At 30.8% G+C, this 26514-nt stretch overlaps 3 protein-coding genes across 4 annotated transcripts; 2 read left to right on the top strand and 1 right to left on the bottom strand.

The window, feature by feature from the left end:
- The first annotated feature begins 3285 nt into the window (after positions 1–3285).
- On the top strand, positions 3286–6079 carry LOC8276014 (protein NRT1/ PTR FAMILY 2.11). The gene is made up of 4 exons (XM_015718125.3): positions 3286–3467; positions 3596–3813; positions 4310–4866; positions 4945–6079. The coding sequence occupies exons 1-4, from the start codon at positions 3383–3385 to the stop codon at positions 5825–5827; spliced, it is 1743 nt and encodes a 580-aa protein (XP_015573611.1). The 5' UTR covers positions 3286–3382; the 3' UTR covers positions 5828–6079.
- An 11288-nt stretch (positions 6080–17367) lies between these two features.
- Positions 17368–18254, top strand: LOC8276013 (thioredoxin H2). Its single transcript, XM_002517412.4, has 3 exons — positions 17368–17624; positions 17746–17868; positions 17972–18254. Exons 1-3 carry the CDS (start codon positions 17481–17483, stop codon positions 18104–18106), a joined length of 402 nt encoding a protein of 133 aa, XP_002517458.1. The 5' UTR covers positions 17368–17480; the 3' UTR covers positions 18107–18254.
- A 593-nt stretch (positions 18255–18847) lies between these two features.
- LOC8276012 (plasma membrane ATPase 2) lies at positions 18848–25670 on the bottom strand. 2 transcript variants are annotated; one of them, XM_015718158.3, is made up of 22 exons: positions 25410–25670; positions 25208–25273; positions 24944–25063; positions 24567–24665; positions 24329–24466; positions 24029–24163; positions 23758–23937; positions 23356–23562; positions 23153–23272; positions 22951–23070; positions 22676–22798; positions 22489–22593; positions 22205–22349; positions 21893–22057; positions 21346–21584; positions 21212–21244; positions 20982–21063; positions 20537–20697; positions 19959–20144; positions 19689–19871; positions 19419–19597; positions 18848–19139 (listed from the first exon to the last, which is right to left on the bottom strand). In XM_015718158.3, exons 2-22 carry the CDS (start codon positions 25259–25261, stop codon positions 19043–19045), a joined length of 2871 nt encoding a protein of 956 aa, XP_015573644.1. In that variant the 5' UTR covers positions 25262–25273; positions 25410–25670; the 3' UTR covers positions 18848–19042. The 2 variants fall into 2 exon arrangements, with proteins under 2 accessions (XP_015573644.1, XP_015573646.1); XM_015718160.3 differs by lacking the exons at positions 24567–24665; positions 24944–25063; positions 25208–25273; positions 25410–25670 and having other exon boundaries at positions 24052–24163.
- Positions 25671–26514: the final 844 nt, after the last annotated feature.

Here is a 26514-nt window from a genome sequence, read left to right on the forward strand (position 1 = left end):
TACAGTCTACTTTTCTTCATTTATATTCTATATTTCTACAAAAAAAATAATAAAAAATAGAAAAATAAAATAAAACCATATTTCCTTTCTTTTTCTAGATGAAAAGAAATCACTTTAAATTCTTATGTTCCATTCTTAATTTTTCGCTTTTTAAATAAAATAAAAGTTGAAAAGTATGAAAAAGGGAGAAAGAATAATATGTAAATATATGAAAATAAAAAAATAAATTTTAGATTTTATTAAAGTTGAGATAAACCCTAACCGCGAAGGGGGTGTCTGTATGATTGCTTCAGAAATAGACGCCTCTTGTATTTGGTTGGCAACTTGGCAGCATGTGTCTGATATACGGAGGAAAGGAATTATTTATTTCCTCAAAGGAAGTTGTCCTGACGTGGGTTATCTATTATCTATTTCCACTGTTTTAAAGTTCAAATCTCTTTTTCTTCACAGGTGAGAACAAACTGACAAAAAGTTGTTTTTTTTTTCTTTTTTCCATTTAAACTCCACCTATCTAAAAATTGAATTATGGAAAAAAAAAAAAAAAGTCTGAAAGTAGATAAATTGTATTTGAGATCTGAGTTATAATTTAAAGTTTTGAAGTTAGACGATACACATTGTGAGTCTGAACACTCTTCCATTATATGCCCTGGCGATAAGAATATTTGTATTGCTCTAAAGATTATTCTATTTGGCAGAGTTAATTAGTTTATTGGAGTCCAGTTATACCTTTTGTTATCACCATGCCACACATGGGCATCTGCTTCTCACTTATATTACTGGCTTCAAACTGTTCTCATAGATTACTATCTCTCTTTTCTTTTCTTTTCTTTTTTCTTCAAAAACATAAATATTTATTGTATTCCCATGTTAATGAACTAAAATACATTCCCATTCAATAATTTTTTATTAGAGAAAAAGACACCCCCGCTGCAATAATTTTTTATTAGAGAAAGGTACCCAAATAGTGCATATCAGTCTGCATACGTAAAGATAGATCAAACGGGTTATCTGCTAACCAAATCAGCTAATTCGCCACCGATCAACAAGAAACAGACACTTCCAATTTCTTATTGAGCCACTGGATAGCGAGTAAAAGAATTCTTACAATTTTTTAGTGATTTGTTAATTTATTCAAATATTTTCGGTGCCGCTGTGTTTTTTAAAATGAATGGCACACTAAAAAAGAGAAAAAGAGAAGAAAACCGTGAAAATCCCATCAAATGACAAGCTGTACTATAATAGGAGGATCCAATTAAGACAACCATTGACTACATTTATAGCAAACAATAATTACAAGAGAGAAAGTAGGGATACGGCTTCCCATTTAGAAGGAAGTAATGGTGTTTTGTGCGCCACGGCCCCATCCTCCCCAGCTATATCTTCAACGCTTCCTCCTTTCTCAATTTCATACATTTTTTAAGATCATATTATTATATAATATTTTAATTCCATATAAAACCCGATAACCTTAAAAAAATGAAACAATACTATTCCTCCCACTGCTTTCGGTGTTATTGAATGCAGAATGTTAGGTTGCGGGACCGGAACTTTTTCAATTTAATGCAGTTATGTATTGCCAAGCATTTTTTAATTAAATTTATTCTAAAAATGTTCAGTGTATCATATATATGGCAACTACCATTAAAAGGCTAATTTTATTATATGTCGATATAATTATATTATATATATATATATATATATATATATATATATAAGGTGTGGGATCAAGCTGTACTTGAGCCATTCATTTAAAAAAAAAAGAAAAAAAAACGAGTGAACCGATTCCTCTAGCTTAATTAAATAAACTAATATAGTTTTAATACAAATTAAAACGTGAGCAACATAGAAATAGACAGTAAAATGACATGTTTTCCGCAAGATGCTAATTAAATGCTACACAATTAGATAAGATTCTTTTTCTTTTTCTTAATATATACTAAATGAGTATAATAATAATAATAAGATCGAGGCATATTGCTATCTCTAAGCAGCTCAAAGCACAATTTTAGAAGTAGTGAGTTTGTAATATTTTAATTTGTATGGACATAAATTCGCTGGTCACTCGTGCAACAGGAGACACCGAGGGAAAAAAAAATAAAAATAGGAGGAGCTTAATTGAAAGATAAATTATAAAATTAAGGTGCTTTACCAATATACTTTTGTTACATTATTACTTCATTTCTATTTTATTTTTTCCGTCATCGGATCAGATGGACCGAATCTTTATTATCTATTTTGTTAAAATAAAGTTACCATTCAAGAAAAGTATGAAAGAATAAAAAATTATAACACTTCAAAAATAAATTTATATAACTCTAATGTAAAAGAATATATATTTATATGATTTTTAACAATTTTGATCATTCTTTTTATTTTAATAATAACGACCTGAATTATAATATTATTAAAATTTTATGGGGTGATATGATATAACTAAGTCATGTTATCATTGATTTAAAAAAATTGCAAATAATTTGAAAAAATTGAAGCTATGTTTGCCAAAATTAAAAGAATTAGTTAAAATTGGCAAAAGTTGTATAGATTTAGAATTCTTTTGACCACTAAGTCATTAATATATATATATAACTTAGTTAAATCTTTTTTAATAAATCTAAAAATATACTTTCAAATTGATCTTTACATTCAGAATTATTTTTAAGATATATGAAATTATAAAAGAAATTTATGAAAATTTAAGGACTTTTTTAATTTAAGAACAACATATAATGGGTCGTGGATTAAACAATAAAAAATAATCATTCCGCTAGAATCACCGTAAGGGTGAAGGTGAGAACTCACCTAATATAAAATAGAGGATAAATTTTTACTGTTTGAACTAGACATTAAGTATAAATTTTAAGAATTTTATAGAATAATTTTGAAAATCAATGGTAACAGTAAAGAGGAACGGAGCAATTTTTAAAAGAAAAGAAATTAAAATGTTAAGGGGGTCCAAAATAGAATGGCCAACTGGGCATGGGTTTATAATGAACCACACTCATACATTTACATTTAGAAATTATGTGAGCAGTCATATGTGAAATGAAAACCCGGTTTAAGTAACACTATTTCATTAGCCACTGGACAAGGAATATAAGATGATCACGAATCAAAAGGGAGGGCCACAAATTCTGTTAGCATAATTTTGGATTTGTGACCTCTCGCTCTTTATAAAATCTTATTTTATTTTCTAGAACTCTATAAAAAGACCGGAAAAGAAAATTTTATTTAATTAATATTTTTTTATTATTCGTTGTAAGTTAACCTTGTCTTCACTTGTGATCTTATATATAAGGACGTGTTAGGCCAAACTCGAAAGGCACGGAACCAAGAACAGAACTGCTCTACCAGCTGTTTCTTCCTTCTCACAACATCTATCCAAATGGAGATCACCAAGAAGAAATCTGAACCAACTAAAGAAGATGTTGTCAAGTATAGAGGAGTTAAAGCCATGCCATTTATCATAGGTATATAATATATATATGTATCATGGTGTCTTTTATATTTGTGTGTATATTATATACTCAAATTTGTTTTTTAAATAGTTTATGCCGTCTTGTTAATTATATGTTTATATATGTAATGTAACTTGCAGGAAATGAGACTTTTGAGAAGCTGGGGACGATGGGCACTGTATCAAACCTGATAGTGTATCTCACTACTGTTTTCAACATGAAGAGCATAACAGCCACCACTGTTATTAATGTGTTCACTGGAACTGTAAATGCTGTCCCATTAATTGGTGCTTTCATCTCTGATACCTATTTGGGACGATACAAGACTCTTGCCATTGCTTCTATGTGTTCTCTCATGGTACACAATTTATGCAATATTACCAACTTTTGATCATGTTATAGAACCTTATGTTGTTTTACTACTTTCTTTTCATCTTTCCAAATATTTTTCCCCACAGAAAATCTTTCTTTCTTTCTTTCTTTTTCTATTTTAACGTATATATACGCTCATGATCAAATATTCCAATTGTTTTATTCTTTTTGGACTGGTTTGACGAATTCTTTCACTTCTTTTGCCTTAAAGGAATCGTTATTGCCTGGTGCAGGCTTTACTGTGCGATTGAAAGGGGGTGATTCTTTCCTTTACGTTGTTTATTTAAAAGAATTGCTTTTATCAATCAGTAATAGTAGAGCACGATTCACGACGCTAAAAACAAAGATGGGAATTCTTAAAAATGTTTTGTCTAGGCTTAGAATATAGTTAGAACTAGAAACCGCACGTTCTAAAAAATTTCGGCACCAATGAGTTTGATATTTTTCTGATCTTTCTTTTTTTTTTTTTTTCTTTTTTCCAGGGAATGGTAGTATTAACTCTCACTGCGGGAATTCCTACTTTGCACCCTCCAAGTTGCACAATAAAGGAGATAGGCAAATGCATTGGACCAACGGGTGGGCAATTGGCTTTACTATTTGTTGGGCTAGCATTTCTAGTTCTTGGAGCAGGAGGTATCCGCCCTTGTAACCTTGCCTTTGGGGCTGATCAGTTCAATCCACATACTGAAGCGGGCAAGCGAGGCATCAATAGCTTCTTCAACTGGTACTATTGCACCTACACGTTTGGCATGATGGTATCTACAACTTTCATTGTCTATATCCAGACAAATATTAGTTGGACTATTGGATTGGCCATTCCAGCATGTCTAATGTTCCTGTCCTGTGGCCTCTTCTTCGTCGGTACAAAACTATATGTCATAGTGAAACCTGAGGGGAGTGCTATAATTAGTGTAATTCAAGTACTAGTTGCTGCTACTAAGAAGCGAAGGTTAAAGCTGCCTGAAAATGCTCTTAGTCTTTTCAATTATGTGCCGACTAATTCTATCAACACCAAGCTTCCCAAAACAAATCAATTCAGGTAAAAAAAAAGAAGAAAAAGATAGAAATCCCATTTATCTTATTGATAAAATCTAATAGAACCATGTTATTGGAACAGGTGGCTTGACAAGGCTGCAATTATAACGGATGAAGATCAGTTCAATTCTGATGGTTCTGCTGCCAATCCATGGAGACTTTGTGGGACTCAACAAGTGGAAGAAGCAAAATGCATAATGAGAGTAATCCCAATATGGGCATCAGGCATCATTTACTACATTCCAGTAGTTCAACAAAACACTTACGCAGTTTTACAAGCACTTCAAGCAGATAGAAGACTCGGTAGCAGTGGCTTTGAGGTGCCTGGTGCTTCATTTATAGTCTTTGCCATGTTAACTCTTACCATCTTCATTCCCATCTATGATCGAATTATTGTTCCATCTCTTCGAAAGATCACTGGTAAAGAAGGTGGAATTTCAATTCTCCAGAGAATGGGAATTGGGATCATTTTCTCAATTCTCACCATGATTGTTTCTGGTTTGGTTGAAGAGCGAAGAAGGCGCATGGCTATTACAGGGTCGACCATAGGAGTTTCGCCTAGAGGGGCTATATCATCTATGTCTGCTTTATGGCTACTGCCTCAATTAGCACTTGCAGGATTAACAGAGGCTCTTAATTCCGTCGGGCAGACTGAGTTCTACTACAAGCAATTCCCTGAAAATATGAGAAGCATAGCTGGTTCTTTCTTTTATCTTGGATTGGCAGGTTCATTTTATCTAAGTAGCATACTTGTTTCAATAGTGCACCATGCTACAGCAGGATCTAATGGCAGAGATTGGTTAGCTGAGGATCTTAACAAAGGGAGACTGGATTACTTTTATTACATGATTGCTGTTCTGGGTGCTCTCAACTTTTGCTATTTCTTGGTGTTTGCTAAGTACTACAGATACAAAGGTAGCTACGGAAGCACCACGGAAGTTAAGCCTGCAAGTGAATCAGTGTGAGAGTGTGCAAGATTTGTGATGTTCTGATTTTCCTAAAGTTACTGAGGATAGGACTAGTGTGCAAAATCGCACTGTTTTATTTTCTTGCAATAATCTTTGCCTTTTCCTTTGAAAATCAATAGCCTATTGCATACTGCATATTGTTGATATTGTTGCGTAATGGTACAAATAATTTGGCAGTAGCCATTATCTTTGTAAGTGTTACTGTTAAATGCATAAATAATATTCTCAACCACAGGCATTCATTTTCTATCCTCAATTGATTTTGACAAAGCAAACCTCACTCCGTCAATAACCATCCTGGAATCGTATGAAACAATCCCAATTTATGGTTCATTTCCTGCCCTTTATTTTTGTTTTCTCATCAATATATTGATAAATAATAAGAGAATATTTTAAGCTCAAAGTTATACTACTTTTAGTAAATTTAGCTATACTTTTAAAATTTTATAAAAATAACCCGGGTCTTAGTATTTTTTAATTTTAATCCAAATTAAATAAATTGATGGTTACATGAAATATGCATATTATGCCACTTCGCATGTCACGTCATTCAATCTTGACCAAAATTAAAAATTAGCTAAAATTATCAAAGATTTTGAGATTTGGAATGACTTTTATTAAAATTACTAAGTTTTCCAAAATTATCAAATACAAATAAATTGGGAATTTTCTTACTATTAGGGCAAATTGTTGTTAGAGGATCTCGTTCTTTTCACTATAATTAATAAATAACCTTTTAAGCCACCAAAATCACATATAAAAACCGTTTTTCTGCTTTTCATTTAGCAAAATAGTCTTATAATTTATTAAAGTTACACAAAAATTAGAAAAATATTGAATCAATAGCAACAATCAATTTTTTTTTTAATTCTTTTCAATTTATCATTGAATAATTTATTTTTTATACTATGGTATACTTTCTTTTTGCTTAGATTATTTAATGAATGATTTCTCTTAGACAAACTGAATTATTCAAAATATTACACATATTTATAAAATAAAATACTCATTGAAAGTATTTTAATTTAGGAGGAGAATGCATTTTTGCACTTAACGTTTATAATGAAAGCCCTTCGGCTAACCAAAAAATTAAACTGTCAAATACTGAATTTAATATTTTAATTTGATTTAATCTTAGATGAGTCAACTCAGTTTCATGCAAAAGCTGAGCACAAAAAATAAAAATGATGACGGAAAGCTTAGGCCACCATTACTTAAGGAAAGCGCATCCTATTTGCCTTTTATTACTGTTAAAAATGGGGAATTTTGAATTATTTTGGCTTTTGCTTTTTTTTCTACTTTTGTTTCTTCTGCGTCCAACTTGATTATAGAAGACGGATCATGATGAGATTTTGCTTCAACCATTTTATGGTTCATCTTATGTACATTAACAATATTTTGATTTTTATATTTCATTAATATAATTAAATTTTAAATTAGTCAATTATGTATGATATTTAGTTATTGATCAACTAAATATATTTTTATTTATTAAAACTTTTTGTTTAGTTTTAAAATCTAATTAGTGATATTTAACAATTATAAAATTCATCAATATAATTTTGATTTGTATAAATAATTAAAAGCTATATATGGATTTATTGATAATCTAAAATAGTAAAATATATAACATTAATAATTTATTTAAAATAGTATCAATTGATTGCCTATAATTAAAAAATAAATTCATAATGATAGAGTCCACAATAATATTCCTGTAAAACCCTTATTTTTATTTTCCCATCAAAATATAGATAAATAATAGGAAAGTCTTTTAGGCTCGAACTTGTATGATTTTTTTAGTAGATTTAGTCATATTTTTTTTTTTGTTTTTATAAAAGAAGGATCAGAATTGTTAAAATAATTTTTTTTTTGGTTTAAATTAAATAAATTTAATGGGGATTATAGAATGTGTATGTATGTCACGTGACTCAAGCTTAACAAAGTTAAAAGATTGGTTAAAGTTATCAATAATTTAGTGAAAGTTAATTAATCTTGGATTCAATATGATTGAATGAAAACAAAAAAGAAAACATTTTAAAAGGAACTTATTACTTAACCTAAGAAAATATGCAAAGATATGCTTTTGTGATTTTGGTTGCTAAATAGCGTTGTCATATGCCCGAAGTTTGTGTACAATATCAGAGTGAGAGTTGGCCAAAATATCGAAAGAATCTATGCTTGTCTTTAAATATTTTAATTATGGGTTGGTAATAGATAAAACTTAGACCCATCCAAAATTTCAATTTACCTTCTAATCTAATTTTAATCTATTTATTTTTGCATGAAACTTAAATACATTGCTGAACTTTTTATGCCGGTTGCACAAGTAGGCTTTATCTATGATTTCATTGAGTCATTTTATGGTACATAAATCTATAAGAGTTTTTTTTTTTTAATTTTTATAATTTCTAAGATAATTAAATATTATATTATATAATTTAGTTATTGGTCAATTGAATATATTATTTTTATTTATTTTTAGAATTTAATCGGTAGTATTTTATAACTATGAGATGCATCTATATAATTTTAATTTATAAATAATTAAAAATTAAAAATTAGTTTATTAACAATCTAATTAATAAGTTTAAATAATAAATTATTTAAAAATTTAAAAATATACTTATAATAGTACTCTACTAAAATCCTTTTTATTTATACACAACTATGTTAATTAATGATCTCATATCAGTTAATTATTTGAATTTAGATAATTCTTTTTTTCATTATTCAAAGCGCTTATTCTATTCTAAAAAATAAAAAGTTTTCAAATAATTGATTTTTTTTTTAATTTGGGTTGCTTAAGTTATAATTAAAATTACTTATATCCTGAGAATTGTCTATATCTAAAATCAGACATTACGAAAACTTATCTTCCTTGATTTTTTTTTTATTTTTTTTTATTTTGTATATATAAGATATATGATTAGGAACAACTTTTTTTCTCTATTTGAATCCACATGCTCTACTCTGCACAAATTGCACAATTGTATTATTGTGCTTAGATAAATATATTTAATTTTACTAAAACAGTTGTTGTATATAATGTCTTAAATAATTGAAAAGCTGCAGCACTTTGCGTGCTATTTGCTAGTATATATTATAAATCAATCAAACATAGAGAATATGTTAGCGCAGGGACAAAATATATAAATATGGATACGAACCAGGCATGATAATTAATTCTATTTCAATTAATGGGTACTGGAATAATGTTCCCTCCAAGCACAAAATTGTTGAGCCCCTTCATCTACCTGTTTGTTTCCGACAATAATATTAACTTATTTATTTTTCGGAGGTAAACCTATATTATATTTATTAAAACCCGAATTAAGTATATAGATTTCGGGGACTAATCCTGCCTAACAGTTATTTAAGCGTAAAGGTTGTTTTTATGGGTGTTTTTCTTTGTTTGACTTCATCCGGAATCAATTACTTCTGTTGTGATTTGCAATTATTGTTTAACAACTGTTTTTATACTTAAAAAGTCGGAGGCAAAAAACAAATTGATAAAATTAGTTCATAAAAAGCACAAAATATATCTTTTTGTTCTTGTCCGGTGAGGTTTGAATATTTTTAAAATAGTCTGATACGGATGCTTTTCTACAAGTTTAAAGAGTCGTATTATTACGTTGAGCATGGATTTTTTTTATAAAGATATAAATATGAAAAGTAAAAAATTAATTACCATATTTTAAAGCAAGAAAAGAGATCTCAAACTGGAGACCTTAATTTTCAGCACTAATATTTAATCGCCATATTAGAAGTTTAATAATTTCAAAAATAGGTACACTAAATTAAAATATCAAATGAAATAGAAAACCTCATTACATTATAAATAAATTCAACCATATTAAGATTCTAATTTAACACACCACTCTTCAATTTTCTTGTCTTCCTGATTCTTATCTCGTTCACCATATGGAAGCTCTGGATACCCACAATTAAAAGGCATCCTCTCATGGAAAGAGTTGCACCATCAAGATTGCAAATGTCCACATAAATAATGCTGTTGTTGCAGAAAGTTGACTCCTTTTTGAGTTAAAGATTACTATGCCTGATTTTGACTATTAAAAATGATACATAGGAACAGCAACACAACAGGAACTACCCACTACCATGGACTGATAGCAACATGTTTGACACCAAAAATGGCCAAGTGTTCTCATCACCTACATTTTCAGAATTTAGAATTCGATTCTTAAGCTCAGACTTACAACAGTTCTCTTTTTTCTGTTTTCTCTTTTTCAAAAATAATAATAATAATTTTCTTAAGAATATATGGTAAAGGGATAATAACTTAGTAGTCTATTGTTCTTTTTTCCAATAAGTTCACATCTGAGTAATCTACTAAAATATATGATTTGTTTATTAACTGAATCCTTGCCCTTCAGTGCATTGATTTGCTATAACGAATCAAGTTCTCTCCATTAATTATTTGTTAATACTCAATCCAAATATATATTCTAACACTAATCATCAATGAAGAATCACATTCCATATTCTAGATACATGCCAATGTTGAACCCAATTGAACATAATCAAATTCCTTGTAGTTACTATCCATGGCTAAATGACATATTCTCCATTCCTATTTCTTTCTCCTTTTAGTTGAAATCTACATGCACTATGAGCATATGTAAAGGTTGATGACACAAGCCATTCCACATTATAATCATCACTATTCATTTTGTTTTTTTTTTCTTCACAAACTCATATTGTATAATGCAACTGTTTTATTATAATCTGTTATTTTGATTTATAATCTTCGGTAAAAAAAAAAAAGTTAGTATTTTAACTTGTTCTATAAAAGTAAATTTGCCCCCTAATTTGTGTTAAAAGATTAAAAACAGACCAAGTTTAAATTATTTTGGTAAATCGTCTCCAATGCGCCTATTTTTTTTAAAAATTTTAAATAAAAAATAAAAGAAATTATATTCTTAAAAAAATTAACAAGAATAATACTAAAATTGTAATATTTCTTCTTCTCCAAAAATCCAGTAGCATCTCTTCTATAATCAAATAGTAAGCACATACAGCTTTTTCTGTTTGTTAAGATGGAGTCAGATTCTAATATTGTTGTTCAATGTGTAAAAGGTCATTACTATAGTAACTAACCATTTTAATTTCCCTTAGAAATTATGAAACATTTCTTGTATAAATTAAAAGGCTTAATCTCGATCTCCTCTTCTTTTTTCTTTTAATCAAATCTTTCCGTGAAGCTAATGTTGTTCATGATACTTTGGTCAAATTTGGTCCAACAGTTTATGTATTTATAATATTTGTTTTTGTTACATTTCTTTTAATTTATAGAAAACTCAATAGATCATGGACTATATAATATAGAGATGATTATCACTTTACACTCGTTATAGAAGTAAAAACTCACTCACTTAATGCAATATACAATATGCTTCGCCGACTCGTGTATCATATAACTATATATATTCTTAAGAATTTTCATTTAAAAAAATCCTAATTACAATGAAATTAAATTCAATCACCATTAGAATAATTTTTGATGCATGACAGTAGAAAGATATCCACATTATAAAATAAGATTCTAATTTGAACCATTAAAGAATCTTTTTTCTTTAAAAAGAAAAAGAAATATTTCTAATGGTGAAAGGAGGAGATATTTCTTGAGCACTTCCATTAAGAAATTATGTATTTTTGGAAGTTAGACCAGTGGAGTTTCTAAGCTCCAAACTTTTTTGAAGCATTTTGCATCTCAAGTGGCCCGAGACAGCACATATATTGTCCTTTCCACATACTTATGGCCGCTATTGACTTATATATATTCATCTTAGTTAATTAATGGGAAAAATAGTGTAACGAGAGTGAAGAGTAAACATTGAGGCAAGAGTGAAATATCCAAATTAGAAGTGACTCTTAAAAGACTTCCAAAATGACATTCTGAAGTATGAAGTACAAAAATAAGTTGAATAGCATCAAAATTGAAGAGGGCGGATTCTATTATGAATATAAGAGTTCGTATTCAATCATACGAGCAAATTAAAAATTAGAAAAAGTTGGCACCATGTTTGGTTTAAGAAGATATAATAGTGATTTTATTTTTTTTATTTTTATAAAAGAGTAATTTTATTAATATTAAATGAGGAAAAACATCATAACCCATCCATGAGGCTTACTCAACACACTCATAAAATCTAGGCACCTCCAATATTATTTGAAAAAACTAGAGAAAATCAGACATACAATTTAAAGAGATAAAAACGGATAACCCTTTTTATATAATATTTGATACGATATGACAAAGAAAAGTATATATATTTTGTGGAAGAGAGGAGTAATGATATTGACAAAAGATAATAATATAATATAGTGGAAGAAAACATTGGCATATTAATGATGCGCACCTCATAATCAGATTTGGCGTGTTAAGTGTTTTCGTAAGCTGTATACATCATCTGCTCAAACTGAAACTGCAAAGCATTTTGGACCTCTAAAGTCGCAATGGATAGAGAGATATATGATGCCAACTTCGATTGTTGGAAGAGTCATTCACCGATCTTGCCAAGTTCATGCATTTGTTTGCTTTGTTCAATTATTACCCTTTTCTTTATGCTCTTTTTTCTTTCCTTTTCAATTTTTTTGGGTGCATATGCTACCACAGTATACTTTGTGCACTCCTTTAAGGCATATATGTTTGTCCTATTTCTAGAAACTATATGAATGTGGATCAGCTCAACTTAGTAAAATGCTTTTTGTATATCCTATATACATTTTTATTTACCTCAAAATTCATTAATTGGAGTTGCCTTTAGAGTTCAATGACAAGTTGGATCTATATTCGATTATTTAATTTAGTATCTTTTATGTTTTTTGAATGTATTTTTAGATTTTAATCTAGTGTTTGTTCTTATTCTTTTGGTAGATGATTTATTTCTATTTTATGATTATATCTAAATTTACACAAATATAATTAATTTATTTTTAGATACAATACGATTATTCTATGAATGGCTTCTAGTTGTTTACATCTTTCTACCATCAACAAACAATATCTAACTTATTATAACACGTAAATTCTAAATTTTATATCACATCTCCATCCAAATTGGGCACAAATGGGAAAAGAATTATATAAAAAATAAGATCTATGAACCCGATTGAAAGAGGAAGCTAATCAATTTGGAGTAGTTGCACATTCATTGTTTGTGGTGTAATGATGCTGATGATGTGGTTGTGCATTTGTAATAAACAAAGCACAACTAATCGTCCTGGTTTCTAGGCCAATTTCAAACTTGAATGTGGTTTTGGATTGTTTCTACTTGATTGATGGATCATGGGGAGGTGGTGGGAATGGTGGAACAATGTCACTTTCATTGTCGTTTTAGTTCATGCTACACAAATTCAATGCTGAGATTTGAGTTGGGTAGTGCTTTTCTTTTTGTTTTTTCTTTTTCTTTTCTTTTGAATTGTCCGTTTAATTCATTGTAAACAAATGCTGAAATTTGGACTGGCTAGTGCTCTTTCTTTGTTGTATTTGGATTGTTAGGTTTTGAACAAGATTATAGACACGAAGTTCCTTCGTTAGGTTAAATAAAATTAAAAGAAAAAGGAAAGTATTAATTTCTTTTATTATTAATTATTTCTAATTGTATTCAGTCTTTTTACATTAATTATTACTTCTCATTTCATAGATATCACCAAATAAGATTAACAATTTAATATTTATATATAATAATAATTACATCCATAACCATTAATATGAATAAAGGGTAAAAATACCACTCTAAACTTGTGTTGTTGGATCAAATATATCCAATTTTATTTTTTTAAGTAATTAAGCCCACAACTTCTATTTAAAGGCTAAATCAATCCCAATTTATTTCGTCTCCAGTTCTACATCTTCATTCCTATTAATACATCAAAATAATATTAGAATATTCATTTCGGTTTTCTTTCTATGTAAATAACAATATATTTTTATATTTGCCTCATCTTTATATTTCGTTGTTATACCATCTTCATCTATCACTTTAATTAACCAATGTTATCAACCATCAAAATTGTTACCACACCCATCAAATCAAATCAATTATCAAACTAGCATACCCGCAGTAAGCCACTACACCTATAACAAATCACCATACCCCCAACAAGCCATCACATAAAACGAACCCATAATAAAGCCACCATATCAAAACACCTAAAATGTTTCATATATATATATATATATGTACACAAATTTTAAGCCCGGTAATTTTAAATTGAAAAAGAAAACTAAATCTTTAAGGCCTAGCATCAAATCCTCCTTGTTATTGTCAATGGCAAAGCTTAGCTTCATGGTTGCGGTAATGAGAGAACTACGAGCTGCGCTAGAGAGAGATTGTATGGATGATTTGGTTAGCAATGGCAGTTTTAATTGAACTAAAAGGAAGATCAAATAATGATAGTGTTGTGATACCCGATGAGTTGAAAATATTTGAAAATGAAATTTCTACATATATTTTTATTTGAATGTTTTTTGGTTTAATGGATTGATGTGATAATTATAATTATACGGAAGTACAAAAGATGAAAATAAGAAAAAGAGTTTGATTTGTTTTCCTTAATTAATTTTATTAATAAATATTCAATTCATCCTCTTTAATAGACGCGTGAAATGCAAACATTGAATTTAGTTAATATTTGAATTTATTTAGCTTCAAAATAGGAGCTATGGATCTATTTGACTCATTGGCAAATTGTTCCTTTGTCCTTTTAATATTGTTAAACATGATTCATCTTTTTTTAAACCCCAATCCATTTTAGTTGAAAACAACTCCATAAACTTCATAAAATTCATTTTAAAATCTAAAATTTATATATTTAAAAAAAACTTATTTAAGATTTTTACATAATTATATTTGTAAAATTGGTTATAACACTAAATGTTAACAAAATGTGTACAATTTTAAATAAATTTCATATTAGTGATTCAATATATTTCATAATACTAAAATATCTCATTTGAAATTAACTTCATAATTATTACTTTATAGAAAAACATGATAATTCATTTGTAAATAGATTTTCATTTGCAAATAGATTTCAGTTTAACATAATATAAAATTTCAATTTTCATATGAAATAAAAGTTCAAGCTCGAGGGAGGGTTCGGGAGAGACTATACCAGTTTGAATGGCCCAAGGACCCAACTCAGTAAGAGGTAGGTGTGACGTGGGCATGCACCTGCAAAATGGGTGATTCGGAAGAAAACAAAGAAGATGGAAGAGAAGTACTGCGTGGGCTGATAGTTCAAACATTCATAGACAGAACCATTTCAGACTTGCAAAGCGACACAACTTGGGCTTCACCATTTTAGCCGGGGGGACTCATCCACGAGGTCTTTTTCAGCTAAGTCATTAGCTTCCCAGTTACATCAGAAAGTCTTTTTCTTTTTTTCTTTTTTTATGTATAATATAAATCACGTACTTTTAATATGAAAATCAAGACTGCAATATATATATATATATATATATATATATATATATAAATTTTTGTGTATGCTTACTCAACTTTAACACAAAATGAATATTTACTTTTGACATGTTTACATTATACAAATAAGTAATTTTATATCTTTCTAAGTCATTATATTAATAATATTACAATAGAATCAATATATAAACAAATATGTTATTTTCTAATTAAGTAATAATTTTAATTGAAAAGGATATAAATTTTAACACAAAAGTAATCTGAAGAAAATTTAGTGTATAATGTGTAATCCATCATTAAATTAGTTATAAACACTTATATACGGGGTTTTCAGCTTAACTAAGCTGCCAGCTCATCAAAAGAGAGAAATGTAATAGGTTGGTTAAATAACCAACTTCGACTAATACCCTAACAAAAGCTAAACAGAATTATGTGCTGCCTGGCTCACATTTGACGTGGATGCACTCTTCTTCTGATACTCCCACCTCAAGATGAGCACATATGTTGCAAATGTTCATCTTGCTGAGAAGAAAATGGAACTGCCCTGGATGTAAAGTTTTTGTAAAGATGTCCGCTATTTGCTCAGTAGTCTTTACATGTTCAGTTTGAATGAACTCCTCCATTAACTTCTCTCTTATATAATGACAATCCATCTTTATATGTTTCCTTTTCTCATGAAACACATGATTCTTTGTAATGTGAAGTGTTGAGATGTTGTCGCAGTGCATTAGTGCTGGTTGTTTGAAACCCACCTTAAAGTCTGTCAGTAAATAGCTCAACCATACCAATTCACCTGTAGTCATAGCCATTGCACGATATTCTGCTTCTGCATAATTTTGTGACACCGTGCTTTGCTGCTTAGATTTCCAACTAATCAAAGAAGAGCCCAAGAACACAGGGATAACTACGATTATTTATCCCCTACTTTTTAATTAATATTTTGATTGTCGCTTCTGTTATTTATATTATATTGAACTCTTCTTATATTTTTACAGAACTATGTATTACTTACTTTATTTAAAAATTGATTAATAAATAAAATTATAATCTGATTTTTTGAATTTCTAATAAATATTAAATCTGTCTAAAATTATGTTTTTATCATATTAGAGTAAATTTTTATTTTAGTATGATTTAGTTATAGTATCTAACAAAAATAATAATAAGTTATAATTTTGTGGGAAGTTAATTATGCCCTTGGCTATTGATGAATTACCTTTTAATTTTACTATTTAATTTTATTAATCATCTTTGAATATCATAATTGTGGCTCAAAGTGATTTATTTTGATTTGATGATGGAAGATACATGATATGTGTCTTGTAATATATTAGAAATGATAATTTAATGGTTTTAATATCACTTGAGAAAAGATGTTAATAAATCTAAAAATTTAAACTATTAAATATGAGGCTCAGTCTAACCAAAATAATAACAAAGTAAATAGTTTTAATCACAAATATATATATATATATATATATATTTGTTGTAATAATTCAATTTAGAACATAGCAATTTAATAATATAGCTCCAAATGTAAATATTTTCAAAATATTTAAATTTTTGAAAATTATACTAAAGATTAGAATAAGTGTAAAATAGTAATTAATTATATTTGTTAAATAATAAAACTAATTATTATTTTTACTAAAATAGATCATTTATTATTATTTTATCTATTGGAGGTTGAACATATTATAGACTATATAATAAAGTGTAATTATTTTCTTACTCGATATAGAGATAAAAACTCATTTAATGCGGAAAAAGACTCAAATTCGAGACCTCTCACCTTCAAGCCACTTGAGTTAGGCACCAAGTGTATTAGAAATTTTATTTTAATATAATAAAAAATAATTTTAATGAGTTCCATACTCATTAATAATTAAAAACTAAAATTATAATTTATTTATTAATTCAATCTGCATAAAATAATAAATAATTTTATAAAAGATATAATGAAATTTCAGTATAATAAAAAAGAGACGGGAGCACTCGTGTTAAGGCAAAAATTAAGGGGTAAATAGTAATTACCTCTTTACTAAATCAAATAAGCAGATGAGAGTTGACGAGGACACGACATAAAACGCAAATTCCATTAACAAAGCTTTAAAACTGCGCCTTTCCAAGAACAAGAATCTTTTTCTTCTCTGAACCTTCATTAAGAAAACTAAAAGAAAAAAAAAAAAAAAAAAACAATGGGATCGATTCTCTCTGCCCTTGTTGGCGACTCCGCAGCCGCCGGAGACTCTTTGTCAGGCGATCATTCTGGAGTGCAAACTTTCCACTCATCTGAACGTTGGCAGCTTCACTTCAATTCCATCAAAGATTCATCACAGTTGGTATATATATCACCTTGCTCTCTCGTATTTCTCTAAAACAATTTGGTTAGCTTATTGATCTTGTGATCTGGGTGTCTGAAAATTTATTTGGTGGTTGTCGTTGTGTAATTTTCGAGGGAAGATGGTGGTAGATTTTGCTGCTTCTTGGTGTGGACCTTGCAAGTTCATGGAACCAGAAATCAAATCTATGGCTACTAAGTATAGTGATGTCCAATTTTCCAAGATTGATGTTGATGAATTGCCTGTATGTGTTTTTTTATGTCTTTACTTTTTGTTTAGTTGAGTTGGGTGGTTCCTTTTTTTCTTTCCTGAATGATTTTGGTTAATTTCGGTATTGTGTGTGATAGGGTGTAGCACAAGAATTTGGAGTGCAGGCAATGCCAACATTTGTGCTGGTGAAGAAAGGGAAAGAAGTGGATAGGGTGGTAGGAGCCAAGAAGGATGAGCTTCTGAAGAAGATCGAGAAGCACAGGGCTGCTTGATGTTGTTCAATTATGTATGTACAATTGCCAAACAGGACAGGTTGATAACTCCTTTTTTCTTTTTTCTACTCTCTGCTGTTACTGATGATATGATGATAAACAATAATTTCATCAATCTATGATCGCTGTAGTTGTCTTTTGTGTGATATTTCCATGTCTGTCGTCTAACTAGTCATACCATCACATCCCATATACTAATACCATTAATAGTACCTGAAAATTCAAGTAGTATAGGGAGTTAAAAGGGTTCTAATATCTTTGTGTCAAAAGGCCTCCAAAGGTCTAGTGAATTCATTGAATTGGTGATAGCAATAGCAATTGGAGATGATGCCTTGATTCTGATTGATGAATGGTGATGCTATTGACAAAAGCTACTAGGAATTGATCACCTTCAAATATACAGCTTTAATGCTTTTGGAAAAACAAACACTTCAATATTCCTACTATATGCGAGAAAAATCTGGTTCATTTCTGTTATCATCTGGTATTTAGGATCACAGAACAAAGTAGCTTGACAGGTTTGGAGAATGCAATACATATTTATGGTTTACTTATTTAATTTTGGAGCTTGAACAGAAATCCTTTTGTTGAATCTCATTTCTTTGGTTATTCGCTAAGCTTAAACAAGAAATCAGCATGAACTCCTTTTTGCTATTTCTTTCATATTCTTACCATCCTTCAGAATACTTGAATGGAAATTGTTGTCATCCTAGCTTCTAATAAAGTTCGATAGTAAACATATGATGAAAATTAATGATATTGAGCAGCAAAATAAGCTTACAAAGTTCTGTTGTATGCACAGGGACACACGTTGACCTAGATTATGATACACAGCTGCCAACAAAATATAGTTTTTATACATTCAGAAGATCAATTACATATTTCACTCTCATTTTAACAAGTATACCTCTGAGGCAGGAAAAAGGATTGTTTTTATTAGACAGTGTAGGCTTGCTGAATTGTGTCGATGTCCAAACCCTTCAGCCTCACTACTGATTCAACATGCCCCTTAAGGGTATGCAGTTCTCTGAGCCTGCAAGCACCAAAAAACGATATCAAGCTTTAACAGACCCTAACAACTCACTGGCTAAAAGCACATCGATCATTCTTCTGATCACAAAATATATGAGATTGAAGTTTAAATTTTACAGCTTAACATTGTTATTCAACCATTAGAACAGAATGTGAATTTTATATAGGAAGATCTGTTGCTTGATGGTTACATTTGCTAAGTATGTTGTGTTATTTAGGTGATTATTATCATAACCGAGTATATATAGCGACACTCCTCATTCATTGTCAGCAAGCATACCTTGCAATCTCAGCTCGTCTTTTTGCCTCTTCAGCCATCTGGTTAAGTTCTGTGTAACTACTCCGGTCATTGAACATCTTGATATCAGGTGGATGCAACCCATGTAGGGTCCTTTGAGCATGTGCCCATTTAAGCTCACGCTCTTCCTTTCCAAAATCCTTTTTCCTTGTGAAGGCAATCTGCAAAACAATTAAATCCCACCACAAATAGTCAGTAAGAAGAGACTCCAGACACCAATACAACTCCATTGAACCTATTCTGTATCTGTACCCTTTGCTCAATCACAAGATCCCAAGCCTTCCCACTCAAGGCATATCGGATAATGAACTTGATAAAATCAAGTGGGAAATAGAAGATGAGGTTGTAGAGCCAGACAACACCAGCCCAGCCCCATCCAATGCCTTCAATTGCAGCAAAACTCCAGTTTGCGTAGACGGCAATCAAAGTAGCAATCTGCCGTACAAGTGAAACAGGGGAAAAGGAGTTATATTTTTAAGTAATATTAGACATTAAGAAACGGAGGCTAAAACCTTCACTCACCAGCTGAGCAATAACAAAAGCTGCTACAAGTAAGAGGCCAGGACGTTCAACAAAAGACCAACTCCTAGCCCGAGTCACAAATATGAGTGCCTGACTTATGGTGCTCACTTGCAGGTATATTGCCGAGGCAAGCTTTCTAAAGTCGTCATCGTCCTTCTTTTGAAGGCTTGAAACTCCAAAAGTTCTCTGAGAATTGCAAGTGTCAATTTATGCAACTAGTCTACTATGCGCAAAGAAAATAAAACCATGAAAACTGAAAGCAAAGATAGAAGAGATATATTAATAGGCATCTCTGTAAGATCATATCTTATGCAAGTAGATGAATCACTGACTACAATCGAACAAACACTATCAAAAGATCAAGATTGTCTCTAAGTGCCATATTTAAGTTAATAGTTTCCACCAAAAAAAGTAGGATTACAATGGTCTCTTATCTTGAAATAGAAGGCAAGAGACAACATCAAAAATGATTGAACAAGACTAAGTTAATAATGTGATGGTCATACATGTCATATCACTCAGCAGAGAAATTCAAACTGGGACTGATTCCAGCAGAAATTTAAAAATGCTGAGCTTACAGGAAAGAAATCTGTGCTATATGCTGCCCAAAAGAAAATGACAGTCATCATAGCCAAGTAACCACCAAGGATGATTCCAGTTGTAAAGATCTCTGCCAACTTCCAGCTATCTGGTAGAGGGGATGGTTTCACCCTATCCTTAGATATTGTCATAATAGTACCTGCCACAATGTACACCTCGTAAACTATGAATAGAAAGATTTTCCTAACCAGACAGCCAAGAATAACTATAAGCAAATAAAAAAAGTGCAATTCCCAAGAGTTTTGGCATCTTTCCTACCTAACCAGACAGCCAAGAATAACTATAAGCAACTAATTAGCCTCTAAAGATTGTAGGTTTCAGAAATAACAAAAAAGTGATTTCAAATTGCCAAAGCCAACAGCACTTTTATCAATTTCTATCTATCCTAAACAACATTCATGCTATGACAAGATAGATACAAACCATCATTAAGGATAGCAATGATCAACACCATGAAGGGTGGAAAGTCAAACTGCCAGATGAGTGCCAGTAACATGAAGCCAAGCTGCCATGAAAGAAATGCAAGAATCAAGTGAGCTAATAAGAGGAACCTGTAAAATACCAATGTTGCTCAGACTAAATCACAACACCAGAGTTGCAAATTTAGCTATGGAAATAATTATGTTGTATAGACCCCACACCAAACAGCTTACCACAATACGAATAGTAATAGAGACTGCATATATCTGTAGTAGATTACAAAGAAACATGTTAGTGAACTTAGCCAGTCTATTCTGTAATAAGTTTTAAATAATAGAATCTTCCAAAATTTGGAGATAAAATTTACTGTGTAATTTTTCATTCTCTGGAATATTGCCCGACTAGTTAGTACAGCACTAATAATAACACTGAGACCAGGTTCTGTTAGGACAATGTCAGAAGCACTGCGAGCTGCATCAGTTGCATCCGCAACAGCTATCCCAATGTCAGCCTTCTTAAGAGCCGGAGCATCATTCACTCCATCACCGGTCATTCCACATATATGTTTCCTAGCTTGCAAACGTTTCACAATCTCATATTTGTGTTCTGTTCCAAAAGTGAAGTGAAGCCAGGAAAAACAAAAGGAAAAGATATCAGGCAAAATCCGGAAACAATTAACAGAATCTTATTATGGTCCTTATGGATATATCAAATCTGGTGATATAAATTATATTACAGGAAACCATCCACTGCACTTAGGTTTCTCATTTAGAATGGATGTCGATATGTCCAAGTGGAAAACACTGGATCTGTGGTCCAGTAGTGCGGCAATCAAAATTTATGCTATTGAGCAGCTTGATGTGAACTAGTCCAAAAACCATCATTAGGCATAAAGTGGAAAAAGGCTGAAATACCAGGGAATACACCAGCAAATCCATCAGCTTTTTCAATAAGCTCATCTACAGGCAAAGCAGCAATTGACTCATCTTTGTTATGTCCTAACAAGGTTGATGAAGGATACATGTTGGTTCCCATTCCGAGACGGCGTCCTGTTTCCTTACCTATTGCCAGTTGATCACCTGATGGAGATTGAAAGGAAAACAAAGACGAGCAATTGTTAATAAAAATTATCCAAGAGGACAAGACTGAACTCTCCTAGTCGTACCCATTTACTAAAGGTGCTGAAGATAACCGAAGCACAAATTTTCAGAAAAATGGATAAGCACCTGTTATCATTTTTACATTTACCCCAAGATTCAGTGCCCTTCTTATTGTTTCTGCACTATCATGTCTAGGTGGGTCAAACAGAGGCATGAGACCAATAAATTGCCATGGACCTCCAGAGCTTTCCTTTCTACCTTCAGGAACTTCCTGCGCATAAATTGATAACAATACCAAAAATTTTAGTAGAGTTTACAATATGAAGAAGTTATTGCTGGTGTATGCATTACTGGTATGCTTAATTGAGTTTATGATATAATGAAAAGCAATTACTGGTAATATACTTTACCTGGTATGCTACTGCAAGGGATCGTAAACCTCGTTCTGCAAACTTATCAATCACTGTATGAACTCTACGTTCTATCTCTGATTTGTTGTGTACAAGATTCAAAATCTAATAGACAAACCATAAACATGATTTACTAGCATATGGAATTACAAATACATTTTTAACAAATAGTTTTTGATGGCTATACCTGTTCTGGTGCACCTTTGCTGACCCGATGCATTTTGCCCTCAATATCAATATATGTTAGAGCTGTTCGCTTGTCTGTTGGATTGAATGGAAGGAAGTGAATTTCTTGAATACCAACTCGTGCCTTGATAGTGTTCAGAAGCCAAACAAATAAAGTAGAAAGTAAAATGATTAATAGAATAGCCAAAGTACAGTATGATTTAAACATAAAATGGACAGTAATATTTGCTACAAAAAGTATATGCATAAATGCAATTATATCATCTATCAATCCACCTCCTTTGGATCAGCCAGCATCCCTACTATAGCAGCATCTATTGCATCCTGGTTTTCCACTCGAGAGGCTCTAGCCGCCATCAGAACCACAGTGTCTGTGTCTACTCCTTTAGCTACAATCTGTTCATTCAAATCCAGGCAAAATGTTGGAACAGCAAATGAAAAGTAAGAAGTGCAATAACAATTGTAGAAATATGCCAACCTCAATCAAATTCTTATCAACAGTAAGTTTGTTCAAGGTCAGAGTTCCAGTTTTATCACTACAAAGGACATCCATGCCTGCCATTTCTTCTATTGCTGTCATTCGTTTTGTGATAGCCCCCTGCAACAATTAACAAATAGCTTATACATACAAGCAATCATCTGAGTTACCACCCTGCATTATCTGTGTTTGTAACTACCGACCTGCTGAGATAACCTATGCGACCCTATCGCCATTGTCACAGATAAAACTGTGGGCATTGCAATAGGAATCCCTCCAATAAGAAGTACTAATAGATTGTCAATTCCTGGCCGATATGGCCGGTGTTGAATTGGGTACATGACAATTATCTCTATTATCATCCCCACGGTGATGGAGCATATACAGAAATTCCCAATTGCAGTCAACACCTGTTAAGCAAAACCAAAAAAAGTCAAAGGAATACATCCACTAAATATTTAAGATATAGACAACTAAGAAAGTTCTAGAAATATAGATCCAAATCAGCACAGCAGAAACAATATTCATAACATTATATCCATTTCTATTTCTGTTCTGATAACTATGTTGAACCAAAAAAAAAAGTAAATTTGGGTCTCATTTACCTGTTGAAAGTGTCCCACTTGATTTGTTGAATCCACTAGGTGGGCAGCCTTGCCAAAGAATGTATGAACACCAGTGGCAATGACCACGGCTCCAATCTCTCCTTGCTTGCATGTAGAACCTGAATAAACACTATCACCAGGTCCTTTTGTCACAGGAAGAGACTCGCCAGTAAGAGCAGACTGCAGTCCATTATAACAGCAGACTAATTAGATGTTTCGACTTTATTAAATCTAAATTTAATCAACAGGGCAAGAAAGTTGCAAAAATTGCCTGATCAATTTTCAAAGGATCACCTTCAAGAAGACGAGCATCTGCAGGAATGATATCTCCAAGCTTAACACTGATAATATCACCAGGAACTAGAACGGAGGCATCCTCCTCTATCCACCTCCCATCTCGAAGGACCTGAAACAGTTATGTTAAGAAGAGAAGAACAAATGAGACCAGAAATTTCAAAAAGCTCACCTAGATATTAAATTGATAACTCTAGCATATCCAAATGCAAAAGCCAATTTAGCAGTAAGAATAGATATACCAATAAATGAACATAAGAGACTGTCCTATCCATACCTTGGCTTTGGGAGCAAGACGGGCCATGAGAGCAGCAGCAGCATTTCCAGCGTTATTCTCCTCTATAAAACTTATCGTAGAGTTGATGAAAAGCAAAATAATAATTCCAACAAAATCTTGCCAGTCAGGTGGTTTCCCCTGCACATTTCAAAAAGTAAAAAATTTCATAAAAAAAGAAAAAAAGAAAAAAAAAAAAGAAACAAGAAAATAATGAAGAACAAAAGACAGAAGTACTGACCCCTCCATTCGCAAGTGCAATAGCCATGATAGCTGCTGCCTCCATTACCCATGAAAGAGGATTCCACATGAACCCCAAAAACTTCAAAAACTTACTCTCCTGCAAGATAAAAGCAACGCAAATCATAGTCATTATAAATTATCTTTAGTACTGCAAAAAAGAAAAAATAGGGAGAGAGAGTAGGAAAGGAAAGAACTTCCCTTTTATTTGACTGACTTAATATGCAGAAATTTCTAAAATCTCCATTATTTGAATTAAAAAAAATAAAGATAAAATGAATAGCAAGTGCTTGGAATCATTTTATACCTTGCATAACATATAATTCCCTTAAAAGAAAGGTGGCGACTGAAACCAAATAAAAGTGAATTAATATTAACCTGCTTTTCTTCAAGCTTGTTATATCCAAAAATGGTAAGCCTTTGCTCAGCAGCTTCTGTTGTGAGACCATTTGAATTACACCTAAGTGTTTGAAAAACTTCTTCAATTGGCACATTCTCCTGCACTCAATCAAACACTCCAAATTCATCATTCAAAAGAAAACCCAGTTATCAAAATAAAACAAAATTAAGTGAACTTTATTGATGAAACAACAAAACTAAAACATGGGTTTGATTGCTTCTTTCTTTTTCTTTTTATTATACCAAATCAACAGCTTCCTTCAACACAGCCTCCAAAGTTTCAGACTTGTCATCCATTTCAGCAAAGCCCTGAAAAGAAATTACAAAACAGAAGAAGGTAAGTATTTCTAAACAGGAAGATCATCAAAAACAAAGGAGAAGAAGAAAAAGAACTTAAAAAAGGATTAAAAAACCAAGAAAACAGACAGACAGGACTCTGTTTCACCTATATTATTTTTGTTATGTATTACTATGTTATGGTTTTTGTTTCCTCTGCTGCCCCTTCGTTCTCTTTCTCTCTCTAGAATCTTGAAGTGGCAGCTTTTCTGTTTCGGGCACGATTGTCCTTTTTGTTGCAGATAAACAGCTCTCAGTAGATCATGTACTTGGCGGGTACACTCTTCTCTGCTATAAATACTACATTTTTCTTGTTTCTCTCTCTCTTTTTCCTTTTCTTTTTTATTGGTTATATCTTATCAACAACATATGTATACACACACAAAAATGGAAAAATACAATAAATATATATAAGTATTTTTTATTTTAATATTAATTTTTAAGAGAGAAATACAATAAATTATTAAGCGAATTAATTAAAACGATAAATTGTAATGAATCCTGTTTCCACGTAAAATTATAAAATTAATATAATGATAGTACTTTTTCCATCTCAATATAATAGTCTTTTCTTTAACCATTTTAAATTATAGTTCATCTTTTTTTTAATTGTTATATAGCAAGTAATGTTTAAGAATATTATTCATTAATTAATTATCACATATAATTAATCTTTATATTTTATTTAATATTATAATTTTTATAAAAAGCTTATACTTCTATTACGTATTATATATAAGTATTTTAATATCAATAAAATTTAGGTGAATGTAAGATTAAATTAAAAGTTAAAAATATTGGAGATTTCTATAAAATAAAATTAAAGTGTTTATAAAATTAAATTAAAAATTAAAGTGTTAAAATGATTAAACTATTAAAGTTGATATATTTATTTTATTTTTTGTCGTGAAGTGCCTAAATTTGACGATTAGAAAAGTTAATAATGAGTTTGATTAAAGAGTACAAAAATGATAGCACAAACATTAAGTAAAAACATGACCTAATTCCTTAAAAACAAGATACAAAGCATATGTAATTTCTTTTTCTCACCTAATCTCATTTTTGGCCGAACCTTAGCATAGAAACAAAATCAATTTCCAAAAAGTCACAGTCATGATCAAGGTAGGACAACACACTTCTGTTGCAATGTTTCAATCATTTAAGTCCTTTCATCAACTGATAAATCAAATTTAATTTCTAAGGAATACCCCAAT

The sequence above is a fragment of the Ricinus communis genome, chromosome 5 (assembly GCF_019578655.1).
Source record: "Ricinus communis isolate WT05 ecotype wild-type chromosome 5, ASM1957865v1, whole genome shotgun sequence".
Lineage (NCBI taxonomy): Eukaryota > Viridiplantae > Streptophyta > Magnoliopsida > Malpighiales > Euphorbiaceae > Ricinus > Ricinus communis.

Bases quoted from the DNA above. Each gene is read 5' to 3' on its own strand.
- LOC8276013 (XM_002517412.4), top strand. From the start codon at position 17,481: ATGGGATCGATTCTCTCTGCCCTTGTTGGCGACTCCGCAGCCGCCGGA. The intron at 17,625-17,745 runs GTATATATATCA...TTTCGAGGGAAG, and splicing joins TCAAAGATTCATCACAGTTG to ATGGTGGTAGATTTTGCTGC. The intron at 17,869-17,971 runs GTATGTGTTTTT...TGTGTGTGATAG, and splicing joins TTGATGTTGATGAATTGCCT to GGTGTAGCACAAGAATTTGG.
- LOC8276012 (XM_015718158.3), bottom strand. From the start codon at position 25,261: ATGGATGACAAGTCTGAAACTTTGGAGGCTGTGTTGAAGGAAGCTGTT. The intron at 23,071-23,152 runs GTTGGCATATTT...TTGAATGAACAG, and splicing joins TTGATAAGAATTTGATTGAG to ATTGTAGCTAAAGGAGTAGA. The intron at 21,245-21,345 runs GTAAATTTTATC...AATCTACTACAG, and splicing joins AGAGAATGAAAAATTACACA to ATATATGCAGTCTCTATTAC.
- LOC8276014 (XM_015718125.3), top strand. From the start codon at position 3,383: ATGGAGATCACCAAGAAGAAATCTGAACCAACTAAAGAAGATGTTGTC. The intron at 3,814-4,309 runs GTACACAATTTA...TCTTTTTTCCAG, and splicing joins CTTCTATGTGTTCTCTCATG to GGAATGGTAGTATTAACTCT. The intron at 4,867-4,944 runs GTAAAAAAAAAG...TTATTGGAACAG, and splicing joins CCCAAAACAAATCAATTCAG to GTGGCTTGACAAGGCTGCAA.